A 15,853-nucleotide genomic window follows, 5' to 3' on the forward strand; every position below is an offset into this window, starting at 1 on the left:
AAATTATCAGGGGGAGAGGTAAAATTTGAAAATGCTTAAAATATACTACGAAATCTATTCTGTGCCATCGAATTCCCCAATTTTTGAAATTCTTTCAAATCAATTTCTAATTGAATGTACTCCTATAAAATCTTGAATAAATACACCTAAATTTTCAGAGAATGACTTAAAATCTTAATTAAATACCCTGAATCTGTAAAAATTCTAAGATTCTCAATACCAATGAAAATTTCTCCATCACCCTTAAAAAGATTAAGAGCTATTTGTGGACCTACTAGCAAAGATATGTAGGGTCAAGATCAAATGCTTTTACAAACTTTGAGGGGAAAAATATTGCCTTAATGTTTAATTAATCATAATATGGGTGATGATTAAAGATAGAAAAAGATTGCCAAGGGGCTATATGGTGGATCCAACACATTTGAGTGATCTGTCCTTCACCACAATAATAATTGTCCTCTCTTGCTTCGATCCTGCCTTTCTTTCTTCCCATGCCACCATCTCCCACTTTATCTCTATCTAAACTAAATCCCTTTTGTGTAATAAAAATGACCTAAAAAGATATTTCTCAACTGGTTGTGGAAATTCTCTCCCATTTGGCTTTTGGAGTGTTGCTTTGCTTTCTCTTCTTTTCTGACAGCCCTTCCTCACCGTCCTACCCTTCTGAATCATTAGTGGTGAAAGATCCCACAAGATTTCATTCTCTTATTTTAGTATTTTTTTGTGAATTTTAACGAAAAATTTATAATACTGTTCATTTTAATGAAAAATCATATTTTTACATTAAAAAGTTAACCCTGATATATTCACTTTACCCTTTGTTTTGTCCTTATCGTTAAAACTCAATGTTTTCAAGCCCTTTTCATTAGTTTTCCTTTTTTTTTAACATATAGATTTTTTTTGGAGTTTATTTTTTAACATGACCGGATTAGGAAATTATGCATAGCATTATGTACATGTTTAATCTAATTCTTTACCTGGAAGTCCAATTCAAAAGATGCATATTATGGGTCGATGTGTAACTCTTTGGAGGGCCAATTAGCTCCCAATTTTAATTCTGTTTTTCGGCGAATTATTTTTATAGTGGCTAATTTTCTAGTTGATGCAGTTGCATGTTTATCAAATTCTGTTATAAGCATACTTATGGGATCGAGATTCCAATTAGCTAGAAATGTTATTTTGTTTGATGTAGTTAGAACTTATAGTACTTGAGACTTCTGTCTCCAATGCTCTATCTTATTTGGCCATAAAAAATAAAGATAAAAGATAAATATACTGAAAGCATGCTCATTCATTCTGTTCTCCAAGGATTTAACGACAGAAAGGTTACGGCAAAGACAACTTTTTGACTTCTTTACAAGTCTTCGGCAGAGATCATGATCAATAGGAAACCAACACCAAGTGCATGCCCAGCTGTATATAAACCCAGCACCCACTTCTAAATTGAAAGGGTTTTTGGAAGCTTTTTCTCTTAAATAAGGATTAAACAATACCAGGATTAATGCGAGTAGGATTATGTTATGTGTTAAAATCCCATTGGAGTCCAAGAAGAGGAATAAAACTTTATCATCTCCAACAATCATTGAGAAAACCATGACGAGATAGTTTGTGGTTAGGGACAAATTTCAAACATGTATTTCACACAATATGTTTTGAGCTCGATTCCAAGCGCTGATAAATCACGTGATGATGGTCAGAAAATATTAAAATGCTTTGTGACTCTTCTCAATTTTAAAAAAGTAAACTCTCACGTAATGAAATCACTAATTGATTCTCTTTTCAAGAAAGGAAAAACAATCATTGAGAAAGGTACACTATTGAACATCTTAGGCCATCTCTAATCGAGGGTTGGCCAGAGGGCTCGTTTTAGCCCTCTGGCCTTCTAAGACATTAATATTTTAATGAACAGTACATGTTCATATTTGCCTACATCTCCAACCGATGGCCAAAGGGCCATAGGGCTCGTTTTAGTCTTGTCACAAAAAACAGTTTCCAACCGAGGGCCAAACATAATTTATTATTTAAAAACTACAACTTAAATTATAATCCAAAGACTAAGTGACGTCAGCTAGCCATTGGATTTGAACCAAATTTTGTAAAATAGAAGTTATAGGAAAAAAATAGAATTTAAAAAAAAATATATGAACGTTATAGGAAAAAAATAGAATTTAAAAAAAATATGAAACAAATTTTGTAAAATAGAAGTTATAGAAAAAAAAATATGAATACAATGGCTAGCTGACTCAGCTAGCCGTTGTATTCAAAATTTTCATACTATTCGTGTCGGTTATAACCGATATGATTGCAATTAAACAAAATTATTCATGTGTAGCCGTTACTATTCGTGTCGGTTGTAATCGACACTATTGCGATAAACAAATTTATTCCTCTCGGTTATATCCTACAAAAAATCCGACAATTTTAAGCAAAATTCTGGCCAGCCAAGGGCTAGCTGGCTGGCTAGAAAAGGCCAGCCCTCTGGCCCTTTGGCTCTTTCAGATTATGTGGGGCCCACGAGTCCTCTGGCCTAGCCTCCGGTTGGAGATGATTTTCAGACTATTTTCGGCCCTCTGAACCCTTCGGTTGGAGATGGTCTTATGGACTAGTTAAATTAGAAGATAGAAGAACCAACTTACATCACCACCACGTAAGATGCCGGCTTATTTAATGACAAACGGGAATTGGACCAAAATCTGACCGTGGGAAGCAATGTCATTTGGACTTTAGTAGTCGAGATGGAGTACATACTTGAGTATCTTTGACTAGAAACTTGAAACCTTTAAGTTAGAAAAAAGCTGAAAATATTATGTAGCAACTTAGCAAGGTTTTCCAAATGTGCATGAATAAATAAACGCGCATTACGAAGAAAATGATTAGAATTTAAGTGCCGAAGTGAAAGAAAATGAGGCAGATTGTCTGCCCTCTTGTTAACGTGCTCTTTCCATTCATTCTTATTTATGTAATCACGGTTAAATCATGTCAACATTTTATATTAGTTTTTTAATAAATATAATAAGACAAAAAGTAATAGGAATATAAAATGTTGATGTGGCTTAACCGTGACTATACAAATAGAAGGGGATGAAAAGAACACAATAACAGGAGGGCAGACAATATGCCTCCGAAAAAAAAAATTGCTCTAACTAATTTAATTAACCCAAATTTATGTCATATAGTTTTAAAGGAAGGACTTCTAATTTCGCACCCACACCAAGATGATGTGAAAAATTATTTGAATATGTTGTAGAAACAATGAATCATGCATTAACAATAGTACTATTTACGCACTTTTTTTCATATTTCACACTTTTTTAATTTTTTACTATCAAATTAAATTAATTGAGAAAAATTCAACTAACAGAAATTAATTGAAAATATGTAGGATGTAAAAAAAAAGGTGGATAGCACTGCTGACGCTTTAAAACCCAAGACTAGTGACTAGTGGTAGTAGCGGGGCCAACAGGATCCACTGCAGATTTTTTTGGTGAGAATTATAGAAATCTATAAATTGTGATCAGTTTTTATCAAGTATTATTTATATTTAATTTTTAATAAAAATATTTAAAATAATTTTTTATTACACAATATATGATAAACGAATAATGCTTTTCAAATTTCGAAATCCTCATAAAAAAATCCGGCGAGAATCCAGATTGGTAGTGGGGGATATGGTGCAGCCTTAATTTAGTGACCAAGTCAATGGAGTCATGAGTCTTTTTATCTTTGTTGTTACTCTTCCTCAGAACCTGGTTTTCATTACAGCCATTGGAGAGTCAAATGGAGGACGACCCAAGAGACGAGAGATTCTTGAAGTCGAAGAAAAACAAAGGAGAAAGAGTGGGGAGAGATAGGGAGAGAGAGACTTGACGTGGGAAAAGTGATTGATGCATGACTACCCATTGGACTTTGCGATATGAAATCATGCAAGACAGAAGCTGACGCGAACGCATGTTATATGAAAATTGGAAGAAAATGAAATTTCAAGGCATGGCCATTCCAGTAAGCAACAAGCCTAATTAATACTTAATCTGCTAAATTTAATACTTAAATCTAATAAGAGGTGGATTATATGGACTAATCTAGGAACAGATATGACATTTTGTCTTATTTTTGCAGAACCCATGAACTTGAATCATATTCAATTTTACTCGGATTTATCAAGTTTATACGTATGAATAATTTATTTACCAACTGCAGTATTTTTCATTTCTTTCTTCCAAGCCAACTTATAAAATTTGATTTCTCACAAATATTGGAAAGGAGTCAAAGCTGTTGTTTCTAGTTACTTGTAGTTAATTTGAATTTAAGACGAACAAGACTTGTACTGAAAATTTGAATTTAAATTATTAATTTTAGAAGTAAAACATAGTCTTAATAGTCAAGCTGTGTGTAGAGTTCAATTACTCAAGAACAGTCACCTTTGTATATGAGGTTTTGTGTTCGATTTTCATCTAATTTTTGCTTGTGTAAAATAAAATGTCTTGAATTGTTGAGAAGTTAAAAATAATAAATTGATTTCATAGTTTTGTTATATATTGCATATGCATGGGAACACATTATCATTAGACGACCTCAAGCTAACAAGACACTCCGCTTAGCGAGGGTTGGAGGAGGGAACGTCTATCATTCACAGCCCTATCCTTATTTTGCAAAGGTATCGTTTTCACGACTCGAAACCATGATCTTTTGCTCACAAAGAAGCAACATTTCCGTTGAACCAAGACTTTTCGTTGAACCAAGACTCACCCTTGGAAACATACCATCATTGAAATTAGGGAAAAAGCAGAAACAAAGTCAATGGGTACTGAAAACTGGAAGCGTGAAACAAGCAACCCAGCAAAAGTTTGAAGCTATCAAAATTAGTAAAAAGGAAGGGAAAGGTAAAATCTTTCCTTCCCATCCCATGATCATATGTCTCTACATGCTAGTTTGTGCCATTGGCCATGGCTACCCATGATTTGTTAAGTAAAAGTTGAGAATTCATCATCACACCCAGAAACATCATTCAGAACACACACCAGGTATCTCTTTATCTCCAGATGATCATTTGCTTCTGCATTTGTAGGGTATGTTTAACAAAAAATGGGGTCAACTTTAAAATGTTACATTTTCTTCCATACATTGTTGATCATGTCCTAAAGAAACAAAATTATAATATATGGGTCCAGTTTTGATGGGGTCATTATTTCACAATCTTGATATCATTTCAGGAGTAGGAAGTTGGGGTTGGTGGCCATCATGAATTCCATAAAAATAAAAAAAGGCCAACAGCTAGGTTATTCAAAAAATTGGAGAATATTGGAACCTGCCCTAGATGCTAGTATTGTTCTGGAAATTACAGTTAGAAATTAGAAATTGTTGTTTATGGAATTAAAGGAGCTTCACAGTTGTAGCTGGTAAACAGATTCAGACCAGAATCTGCAATCTAAAAGGTCAAAGATTCTTCCAAGAAAGAAGAAAGGAGTGATTTGTGGATTCAAACTCAGGTGAAAAGACATATATACGTTAACCTAACTAATCAATTGATTTAACTCGTATATACAATTGAAATATATATTTTTAAGGTGAGATTCACCTTTAAGATATTTTAGTAGAAGTACACATTTGTTTAATACATCAATATTTCTATTTTAAGGTGTATTTGATACCGAACTAGTAATCCATGCGACTTTGAACTGAAGACCTTGTAACGAAGAAAAAAATCGCTAAAATGTAGGGTGTTACTATCCACACATCTATTTTTATTTCTCACATATATTTCTCAATTTTCAATTATCAGACGAATGAATTAAAAAAAATTAATAGATAAAAATTAAAAGAGATGTGCCGACTGTGAAGTAAAAACAAATGTATGAAAAACACTAGTCAAAATGGGTGGCCAAAATGTACGTTGTGGATAAGTTTGTAACGGATGACATCCCAAAAAGCAGGCTGAGAAGCTACGAAGTCACAAGCTACCTACTAGCTAGAAGGAGGCTAAAAGGGTTTAGTGCATGCAGCTGCCAAACGTAGATTGCTAAAATCATAGAGTTAGTGAGGGGCAGGCAGAATCTTTCTTGTCTGTAACGGCTATGTTCATGCCAAATTGCCAATTGCTAATTGCCATGCAAAGGAGGAGAGGAGGGCGCACACTTTTGTCAAACTCTTTCAACATCACGTCTCTCTCCCCCGTTAATATGCCGATCACGACACTTGGCCTAACTGGCATCTATCTTCCTCACAAGTCACAACTACGGTGTGAAGTGATATAAGTGAGAGTAGTTAGGAATTTTGAGTCAAATGCAATAATTTGGGAGAAGTGAATGAAAAATTTGTTAAACGGGAATTCGGACCACGTTATTCATAAGAAAGCTTTTACAAAAGAGAACAATTTAAATGACACGAGTATACTATTACAGTAACGTACTGTATTAATGACATAACTTCACGTGAACAAAATCTTATATGTGTTTGTTTATTGACACGAAACATCATGATAACGATTTACTCATGCCATAAAGTCCTCCTTACGAATAATTTTCATATTCGAGGACAGAGGAGGTAAACGTAAACCCCCAACAATTTTTTTTTTCCGCGACTTCAACTTGGTTATAAATGAAGTAAAACAAAACCAAAAAAAGGCTTTAAGAACATGACTGAATTCCGAATTGGAGGCCCAAATTGGTATCTTGAGCCCAGCATGAGCACCTCGGTTGTTAGTTTGTGTGTGTGATGGCGAGACCATATTTGTAATGGGCGGGCTTTAAGGTCCTAGTCCTAGTCATGCAGGACACCTCTCCCAACCATTTCCATAACAAGTTCTCACTCAACATGAAGTGAAGAAAGTTATTTATTAACCATCACTTTTACCACATTGGATAACTTTTTACCAAATATTTTATTACAAGCGAAGCGATCACAATACATATAGAGACGAATTCATAACATCACTTTTTTACATAATTTTACACATGTTTTTGTAGCGTTCATTTCATAATGTCTTTTAACAATTTGATCCGTCTATCTTTTAGGTCTTTTCTTCAAGATTGTGTCTATAAAAAATCACCAAGTCTAAAACCATATGACCGTTGGATTAAGTTTTATGGTGTCTTTGTATAACCGTATTTCTCTTCTTCTTTTTTTTTTCACTACAAATGAACGTCCTTGTCTATTTTTTGCAAGGATGACCTATGAATAATGTTATAAAAGACAGACGGTTCGAATCGTTAAAATGCATTACAAAGTGGGCTCCACAAAAATGTGTGTAAAAAAATTATGTAAAAAAGTGGTGTCATGAATCCACCCCTATATATATTTTGAAATTCCTATAAATCCAGTTAGCATGTCAAGAGATACCGTATTTCCTTCGAGAGAAAAAATTACTACTTTTCTCCTTTGATGCATGCGCTTCGTATGTCTGAATAGACAAAGATTTTATAAAACTTTGATCACGAAACGAGTTGATGCAAAGGAAGTGATTTTCAAACCCCTAGTTTCTCCTTTTGCACTTCTTCTCTTGGTTCTCCTTTGAGAAGGGAGAAGTGCAGAGAGAGAGAGATGGAGAAGTGCAGAGAGAGAGAGAGAGAGATGGAGAGTGCCACGATCGCTTCCAATCCAAACTCTAGCAAGTCCGTAAATGCAAATATGGGCTGTTTTGGGTAGCGAATTAGTTCCAAGACAATTTTCACGCCTGTTTACAAAGTAATAACGTGCAAGGTATGAGTATATGACACCATGTATGATCTAACAACAAATTCCTTCAAAGTGAAGCCTAACCGCCCCCTCTCATCCTCACCAGTCTTTCATGTCTCCAAGCAAAACCACAAAAGCAAATAACAAATAATAGTGGGTCCCCACTTCTAAATTTAGAAATACTACTGATACAAATGTAAACAATACCTCTTGTGAAGCTTGCCCCTTAAGCAATGCGCATTGCGTTTCAGCAACAAAAAAGCTCCCTCCCTCTGTGACTGCTACTCTGAAAGACCATGATCGATAACGGGTCATCAAAGAGCCATGGACAGACAGTTAGCGAAAAACCGAACACGAAACCAAACTCTCCTATCTATAATTCGGTTCCAGTTTTAGGTTTCTCTTCCTTGCAAGGCATGACTAACTACTCTTTCCCTCCCTTTACCTCCACTCAAGTTTCATTCCTATTCCTATTTATGCAACATTGTTCCTCACAAGAAAAATGCTAAAATAATACGAGAAAAAGAGACCAAAGCATTAAGGGATAAGAGACGTATCAAACGATTCTGGTCGATGGAGATCAAGGTAGAAGCTGAGGAATCCCGGCACCTGCATGATGGTGAGCAGAAACTCCCCCTCTTGCAAGATGCAACAAAGTCGGTGACAGAAGAGGAAAGAACGCTGATACAGAAAGCCATTCGCCAGACTTTTCAGAGCACAGCTCATTTGGCCAATCTTTTGCCAACGGGAACAGTGCTTGCATTTCAGCTTCTGGCACCCATATTTACAAACCTGGGCAACTGTGACTCAGTCAGCCGGTCCATGACTGCTGGCCTTGTAGCCCTCTGTGGGGCTTCAAGTTTTCTACTGAGTTTCACTGACAGCGTTAGGGACAAGAATGGAAATGTCTGCTATGGGCTCGCTACATTCAAAGGCTTATGGATCATTGATGGATCAGCCAACATATCACCTGAAGTCGCTGCAAATTTCCGGCTGCAGTTTATAGATTTCCTCCATGCCTTCATGTCAATACTTGTATTCGCAGCTGTTGCACTTTTCGATCAGAACGTGGTGAATTGCTTCTATCCAACGCCGTCAGATGAGGCTCAGGAGGTACTCACAGCATTGCCAGTTGGCATTGGTGTCATTTGCAGTATGTTGTTTGTTGTGTTTCCAACCAAGCGCCATGGAATTGGCTTCCCGCTGTCTGCAAGTTAGCAACACCTCTTTTGCTTGATTAATTCATATTTGCCTGCGTGCTACTTAAAATTGCCAAACCGTGCACATGCAACCTTATTTATTCTTTCTTCCATTCCGGCTTCCTCCAAGTTCCGTAAATGCCGGTTATATGACTATATGACTATTCTCTTTGTTTGCAAATCCCAGTTCAAATCCATGGCACATTGAAAGAGAACTTTTAAACATAACAACTCTTGATCAAATAACTACAAATATCGTTTGAGGTACCGACTAAGAAACGGTTGAGATAATTATTTCTCATAGAAGCCAAGAGTGCGAATGAGGACCCTCTCCGGATCCTCTTTGTTGGGATTCTCTAATCATATCCGTTCATCGTACATTGTATGGTCGGTTTTTGTCAGATACTTTTATATTTAATTTTAAATAAAAAAATTATTTCTAGCCGCATGATATATGCGAATACATCTTCCAGTATTGCGTGAGTCATGTATGCAAATAATAGAAGCCTGTCTATAATTGTTATTCTGCTTTCAGTTCCTGGCGTTGTTAGATTTATAGACAGGCTTCCTATTACTTGCAGAGCCCAACCATCAATGTGCTGTAAGTATACACATTTGGAGCAACACCTTTGCTTGTCATGTCTTCAAACAATCCCATGGTTTTTATCCAAATTCTTCAACAAGAATCCCAAGTATGGTTATGTAAGATTTTTGGGTTCGTTTGCACTGAAAGTCGTCCATCTTGTGGAACACCCTACAGCGTCCAGGATCCAGCGGCCTGTGAACGCAGCCATAGCCTCCGCAAACAGGGAGGAATATCTTCAGTAACACTACACTTCTCCTCCTTCATCCTATCAAGTAGCGCCTCCGCGGACCTCATCTGGTTCGCGGAGACTAACTGAGAGATCATGAGGCCAAAGGTCGTGATATATAGCGGAGGCATTTGACGGCGGCAGTGCGGAGACTCGATTGCAAGTTATGAATTTGGATCTAATTGAAGTTGTTGAATTGGGCCCAATGGTTGAAAGGTAATGTCGATGGCCTCAAAATCTTTGATCTATGCATCCAAAAATACCAAAAAATTCCAGCATTTTTAGTTTTATCTTCATTAACTTTGAATGTTTTTAGGCTAATACAATTTCTGTATATACATAGATGATTTTTGTAAACGAGAAATTACTTGACTATGGAGAGTTTCTCGCCTATCAATTGTCAAACTAATTAGTTGTTCTACTTTACGTGTTTTATACAAGCTTATTTTGTGTAGGACGTCTGAATGTATTGCGAAAACTTAATTGTTACTCAAATTTTGTCAATTTCAATCTCCTGCATTGAAAAGAGTGATTGTCATATATTGAAATTGTCACTTCGAGCTTAGACTTTTGATTTACAATATCAGATTTGTCCATCACGTAAGTTTAGAGCCCTAAAATCGAAGCTATATATTTTTTTTTGAATGATACTCGATAGATTTTTTCCATTGCAAACAAGAAGACCCGAATTATAGAGTATTCCGTCGATTACGAAACAGCTTCTTCAAAAAGTAAATTTGAGATAAGGTCCGGAGGTTCCTTAAACCAGTTACATGAGGAATTTGAAGTAAGGGCAAACCATGCTAGACGATGAGGGCTTGGCAACGAACATGGATAGCATAAGCTCCAGTGATTGATGGCAAAATCACCCGCGAATCTTCAATTAAAAGTCCAATGTCAAACAAATCATTGGAAGAATCGAGAAGAGCCGCTACAATCTAGCGTGAATCACTCTCAAGGATAAATTTTGAAAACGCCTTTGCGATGCCAATACGAGTTGCCATCGACTTCACGTGAAGCAATGAGGAGATAAAATTCATTGTTATGGGGAAACTTGATATAAGTCCAGTTTTTTTAGTCAATAGCAGGAATTGTCCATTTTGTTAAAATCAGTCCAATTCCTTAAATTTATTAATTTAATTATCAATAATTATCTCTTCAATGATAAGATTTATTATAAAAATCAAATTTCTTCCTAATTATTTCTTTTTATTTTATTTTTTGTTATTTCTTGTTCTTCCTCCTGCTTTAAACCCTATTTATAAATTTTATTTTTAATTTTTATAATCAATCTGTGTCACAGGTTAATTGTATTTATTTATCTATATGACATATATATTTTTTTATAATCAACCTGTCACATATTAATGTGCCTTGCTGGTAGGTATATTATGTTTTTTTTCTACCTTTTAGTTAGGTTTCATATCTCACGTATGGGTATAACATACATTCACATATTTGTTACTTGACTTAGGGTAAAATGTTTTGCAAATAGATTTTATGTTAGTAGATTTTTTAGAGTTGAAAAATGCATAATATTGGAAAATATTAAATGGTTTTTAATATTTAAAAAAAATATAAGATAGTATAAAAGAAATAAAAACATATAATTAGTTAACTGAACTTACTCTTATTTTTTAACCTGGATCTAAAATATGTATCTTAAAAGAAATCAAGTTTGTGAATAAATTGTGAGAATGAATGTTACTACGTGTCGCTCTTGGTCGATAAGATATTTTTTATGTTACCAAGGCTTGTTGAAATTTCTTACACAAAAATCATCAAAGCTTTATATGGTTTTTTTTTTTTTTTTTTTTGCATTTTTTTTTTTGCAAGAATTTGATTCCCGTGAGAAACAGTTGAGAGGAAAGGGAATTAATTAACAGTTCCACACAGGAAAGGGAATTAAGCAAACAGAAACGATAAGGCGATCCAAATCAACTCGCATTGTCGTCGCTCGTACGCCTTACGCTGGGGATAAGCCGGGCCCCCACCTCTCCCATTTCACATCCCCATGAGTCTCCCTCATTCCCTATCCACCACCCCCACCGTAACCTCCCATGCTCCTTCCCCATCTTATGTTATTAACTTGGCTCCTTAAAAGTTGACGATGATTTCCTCCTCGGCCGATTCATGAGACTTCAGACTTATATTAAATGATCTTAATTTTATTTTTCGTAGAGATAATTTTTACAAGATGATTTATAATATAAACAGTTTCAATTACAAACGTAAAATCCTGTGAATCAAACATCAAATAAAAAACATGTACTAAATGCTTCGAGGATGCACAAGTTTTTTAATATGAATTTCAACATTTTTTTGGTAATTAAAGCACTTCTATTACTTAATCAAGATCCTCGCTGGATCCGTTTTGTAGGGATCTCGGGATCAAGTAATCATGTCCGTTTATTATATATCGTGCGGTCATTTTTCGTTAGATACTATTTATATTGAATTTTAAATCTTAAATTTTAAATGATTTCTGACCACACGATATATAATGAACGAACATAATTACTTGATCCCTAAGATCTTCACAGAAGGAATCCGGCGAGGATCCTGATCCTATTATAAGCGCTTGCCAACAAAAGTTGTGCGTAAGCAAATTTCAAACCAACCTTTACCCAATCGTAGCGGCGGATGTACTTGCCTAACATGTTCGCGTTGTAGAAGAGCAGAACCACGCGAACAGAAACAAAAGAAATAAACCGCCCTCCTTCTCCCTCCAACTGGTTCGTTTCCATCTGTCACTCGTCTGCTCAGAACAACTAATAAGAGTTCACTGCATCTTCCCAATCCACATTCCCCACTCTCTCTGTCTCTAAGCGCTCTCTCTCTCTCTCTCTCTCTCTCTCGCTCTCCACATCAATCATGCAGTCGCGGGTGTTCTCACGCGCCACCGCATTCGCACCACTGCCCTACCAGCGCAAGCCATTCCACAGAGAGAACGGCGCCGTCTCGTTCGTCTCGGCCCGGCCAATCGGGGCCGTGAGCGAGGGCGGGAACCTCATATGGGGGAGGCAGCTCCGCCCGGCGCTGCTGCTAGAGGCGTCGCCGATGAAGAGGGAGATTCTCCGGCCGTGCCAAACCGCGGCCTCGTCGCCGGCTGAAGGAGATTCCGCCGGGTGAGGTCCGTCTCCTCCGTTCTATCACGGTCTGACTCGCCCGCGTCAGCCTCCGAACTAATGAGTTTTTTTGTGTGCTTTGCCGGTTCTTTCTGACACGGTGGTGTTACAGGGACGGGAAGGTGGCGCCGATCGGGTTCTTCAACAAGTACCCTTTTATCCTCACCGGCTTCTTCTTCTTCATGTGGTACGGACTCCCGCGCGTCGTCTACAATTTAACGGCTTATCATAAACTGTTGAAACAGTTTAAAATTAATTTGGATTTATTTTTGAGTAATCATTGTGTCGGGAATTACGGATTTGTCCTTGGTTTGCAGGTATTTTCTGAACGTAATTTTCAACATCATGAACAAGAAGATCTATAATTACTTTCCCTATCCATAGTAAGTGTGCCATTTTCAATTTTTTTCATGCAACAAGATGTTACTGTGTTATATTTTAAATTTTAAATTGTACACTATTATGCAAGGAAACTAAATGTATAATTTCGTTTAACAAGATATTGTTATGCTATATTTTAAATCGTACATTATTATGTGAGGAAGTTAGATTGTATGATTTCGTATAACAAGATGTCATCGTGCTATATTTTAAATCATACACTATTATATGAAGAAGCTAATTGTTTTATAGCGGATAGTTGACTTAAAATACTGTCACAATAACATATCGGTATATGTCCATATCTCAGGCCTGTTCTAGTTATTTTAGTTCCGGCTTCTTCTAAAGAAGTGAGTTTTTTGTTCTGTGTGGGTGCAGTTTTGTGTCCGTCGTCCACTTGGCTGTCGGAGTTGTGTACTGTTTGATCAGCTGGGCTGTGGGGCTTCCCAAACGTGCTGTAAGTGAACCACTTAAATGTTGTGTAAATTATTGTTCGAATAAATAAAGGAGGATTCGAACTTGAGAGTTACAACATTGGAAAAAAAAAAAAAAACTCGGGAGTTAGGATAGGCAAACTGGCCTAACTCACATATGCAAATCTCTGTTTCGTATTCTGGTAACTCTTCATTTAGTGTATGTGACTGGTGTTTCTCTCCATGTAGCCAATTGATGCAAACCTCCTGAAGCTGCTTATCCCAGTGGCAGTGTGCCATGCACTTGGCCACGTCACCAGCAACGTCTCGTTTGCAGCCGTTGCTGTCTCATTCACACATACAATCAAAGGTGAGAGCACAAATTTTATGCTCTAAAACATTTCGGAGAACATCAAATGACTATATAATTAATGTTGGATTAACGTCGGATTTATTTGTTTCAGCTCTTGAGCCATTCTTCAATGCTGCTGCTTCGCAATTTGTCCTCGGACAATCAATCCCCTTGTCTCTATGGCTGTCCCTGGCTCCTGTTGTTATTGGTATGCTCTTCTATTTATGTTCATTCAGTTGTTGTAATCATATTATCAGGCATTTAACTAAATGCGTGGATATCAATGTGTGACTCATTAGTTCGATGAATCATTTCTTCGATACATATGAATTTATTGTCACGCAAGTTGGTATTTCCATGGTTTTAAATTGCAGGTGTGTCGATGGCATCGCTGACTGAGTTGTCGTTCAACTGGCTTGGCTTCATTAGTGCTATGATTTCAAATATCTCCTTCACTTACAGGAGTATCTATTCAAAGAAAGCCATGGTGAGTTTCTCTAACTTAACGTTGAATGCTTGAAGTTAATTTTCCTTTATATATAACTTTTTTTGTTATTTCTGCAGACTGATATGGATAGTACAAATCTATATGCCTATATTTCGATCATTGCACTCTTCGTCTGCATTCCACCTGCTCTCATCGTGAGTATACTTCTCTTGAGAGCCGTGGTAGTTTGATTCTGCAACTGAAATAATAATTTTGATGAATTGTGGCTCCATGTCCTCTCTCTCGTCAATAGGTAGAGGGACCTCAACTGATCAAGTATGGTTTCAATGACGCAATTGCTAAAGTAGGACTTGTCAAGTTCGTCACCGATCTCTTCTGGGTGGGATTGTTTTACCATCTCTATAACCAGGTATATGTGTTTTCTTTACTTCGTGTTGTAGCAGTAGCATAATCTTCTCACTGGAATTCAATTGTTATGAAATCATACGAACCGTTTATGTTTTTCCAAACTATCAGTTGGCCACCAACACCCTGGAGAGAGTGGCGCCTCTTACGCACGCGGTTGGAAACGTGCTGAAGCGTGTGTTTGTGATTGGCTTCTCAATCGTGGTCTTTGGTAATGATTTTATGTCCGACAATCTTCAACTTCGTTTTTTAGATCTATGAAAATTTGACCTCATAACTAATTTCTATCGGTGCTCGCAGGTAACAAGATTTCAACACAAACTGGTATTGGAACTGCCATTGCAATTGCAGGAGTGGCGATCTACTCTTACCTCAAGGCCAAGATAGAAGAAGAGAAACGAGTGAGTGGCACTTGTTTGATATACATTTTGTCGCAAAAAGTAGTCTTTTGCATCCAATGTCTGCATTCATGCATGTTTGGAGTTGCCTTTAAACTAGTTATAGAACCGCCGCTTGGGACTGCTTATGTAGGAAGCACTTCTGCTCATATGCGTTTTCTGAAGATTGATCTTATCAGTTAGCCTAATGCTATATGCACCGTTTATTGTTCTTTTGACTCTGTTTTTCTTTTTCTTTCCTGAAATCCAGCAAGGGAAAGCTGCGTGAGGAGGAATGAAGAACAGACACGGAGAGAACCATGAATTGAAAATTTCATAAATTCCCTTCAGAAGTTGCAAATTGAGTACTATCTATTATCTATGTCATAGTTTGTTTGCTTCCCCCCCCCTCCTCCCCTCCCCCTCTCTTTTTTTTTCCATTGATTGAGAGTACACAGACATTCTAATTTGTAATGGTCTCATGTTGTTTGGAAATGAATAAAGTATCAATTTCAATGAAGATTTTATGTGCGAGTCCACTCTCAACAGTACGTGCAGAAACATATGTTATGCAGTTACTTCTTTATCACATTCTTTGTTTACATGGCCTTTACATTGTATTTATTTCTTTCTCCCAATAGTCATGCGGTTCTTAATTCTACATGAT

At 36.7% G+C, this 15,853-nt stretch overlaps 2 protein-coding genes across 3 annotated transcripts; both read left to right on the plus strand.

Annotated features, from left to right (window-relative positions):
• Nucleotides 1-8,126: 8,126 nt before the first annotated feature.
• On the plus strand, nucleotides 8,127-9,051 carry LOC103936119 (protein DMP4-like). Its single transcript, XM_009345988.3, has one exon. It carries the CDS (start codon nucleotides 8,245-8,247, stop codon nucleotides 8,887-8,889), a length of 645 nt encoding a protein of 214 aa, XP_009344263.2. The 5' UTR covers nucleotides 8,127-8,244; the 3' UTR covers nucleotides 8,890-9,051.
• A 3,349-nt stretch (nucleotides 9,052-12,400) lies between these two features.
• LOC103936023 (triose phosphate/phosphate translocator, chloroplastic) lies at nucleotides 12,401-15,706 on the plus strand. 2 transcript variants are annotated; one of them, XM_009345881.3, is made up of 12 exons: nucleotides 12,401-12,810; nucleotides 12,923-12,997; nucleotides 13,128-13,193; nucleotides 13,570-13,648; nucleotides 13,854-13,974; nucleotides 14,069-14,164; nucleotides 14,331-14,443; nucleotides 14,521-14,598; nucleotides 14,697-14,813; nucleotides 14,921-15,020; nucleotides 15,110-15,210; nucleotides 15,458-15,706. In XM_009345881.3, exons 1-12 carry the CDS (start codon nucleotides 12,557-12,559, stop codon nucleotides 15,473-15,475), a joined length of 1,218 nt encoding a protein of 405 aa, XP_009344156.1. In that variant the 5' UTR covers nucleotides 12,401-12,556; the 3' UTR covers nucleotides 15,476-15,706. The 2 variants fall into 2 exon arrangements, with proteins under 2 accessions (XP_009344156.1, XP_048438268.1); XM_048582311.1 differs by having other exon boundaries at nucleotides 12,673-12,815.
• The last annotated feature ends 147 nt before the right edge of the window (nucleotides 15,707-15,853 follow it).

This window comes from the organism of the source record quoted next, unplaced genomic scaffold, assembly GCF_019419815.1.
Source record: "Pyrus x bretschneideri cultivar Hongxiangsu unplaced genomic scaffold, Pyrus_bretschneideri_v1 Contig19, whole genome shotgun sequence".
In the NCBI taxonomy this organism is placed as follows: Eukaryota; Viridiplantae; Streptophyta; class Magnoliopsida; order Rosales; family Rosaceae; genus Pyrus; species Pyrus x bretschneideri.

Bases quoted from the DNA above. Each gene is read 5' to 3' on its own strand.
- LOC103936119 (XM_009345988.3), top strand. From the start codon at position 8,245: ATGGAGATCAAGGTAGAAGCTGAGGAATCCCGGCACCTGCATGATGGT.
- LOC103936023 (XM_009345881.3), top strand. From the start codon at position 12,557: ATGCAGTCGCGGGTGTTCTCACGCGCCACCGCATTCGCACCACTGCCC. The intron at 14,599-14,696 runs GTGAGTATACTT...TCTCGTCAATAG, and splicing joins GCATTCCACCTGCTCTCATC to GTAGAGGGACCTCAACTGAT. The intron at 14,814-14,920 runs GTATATGTGTTT...CCAAACTATCAG, and splicing joins TTTACCATCTCTATAACCAG to TTGGCCACCAACACCCTGGA.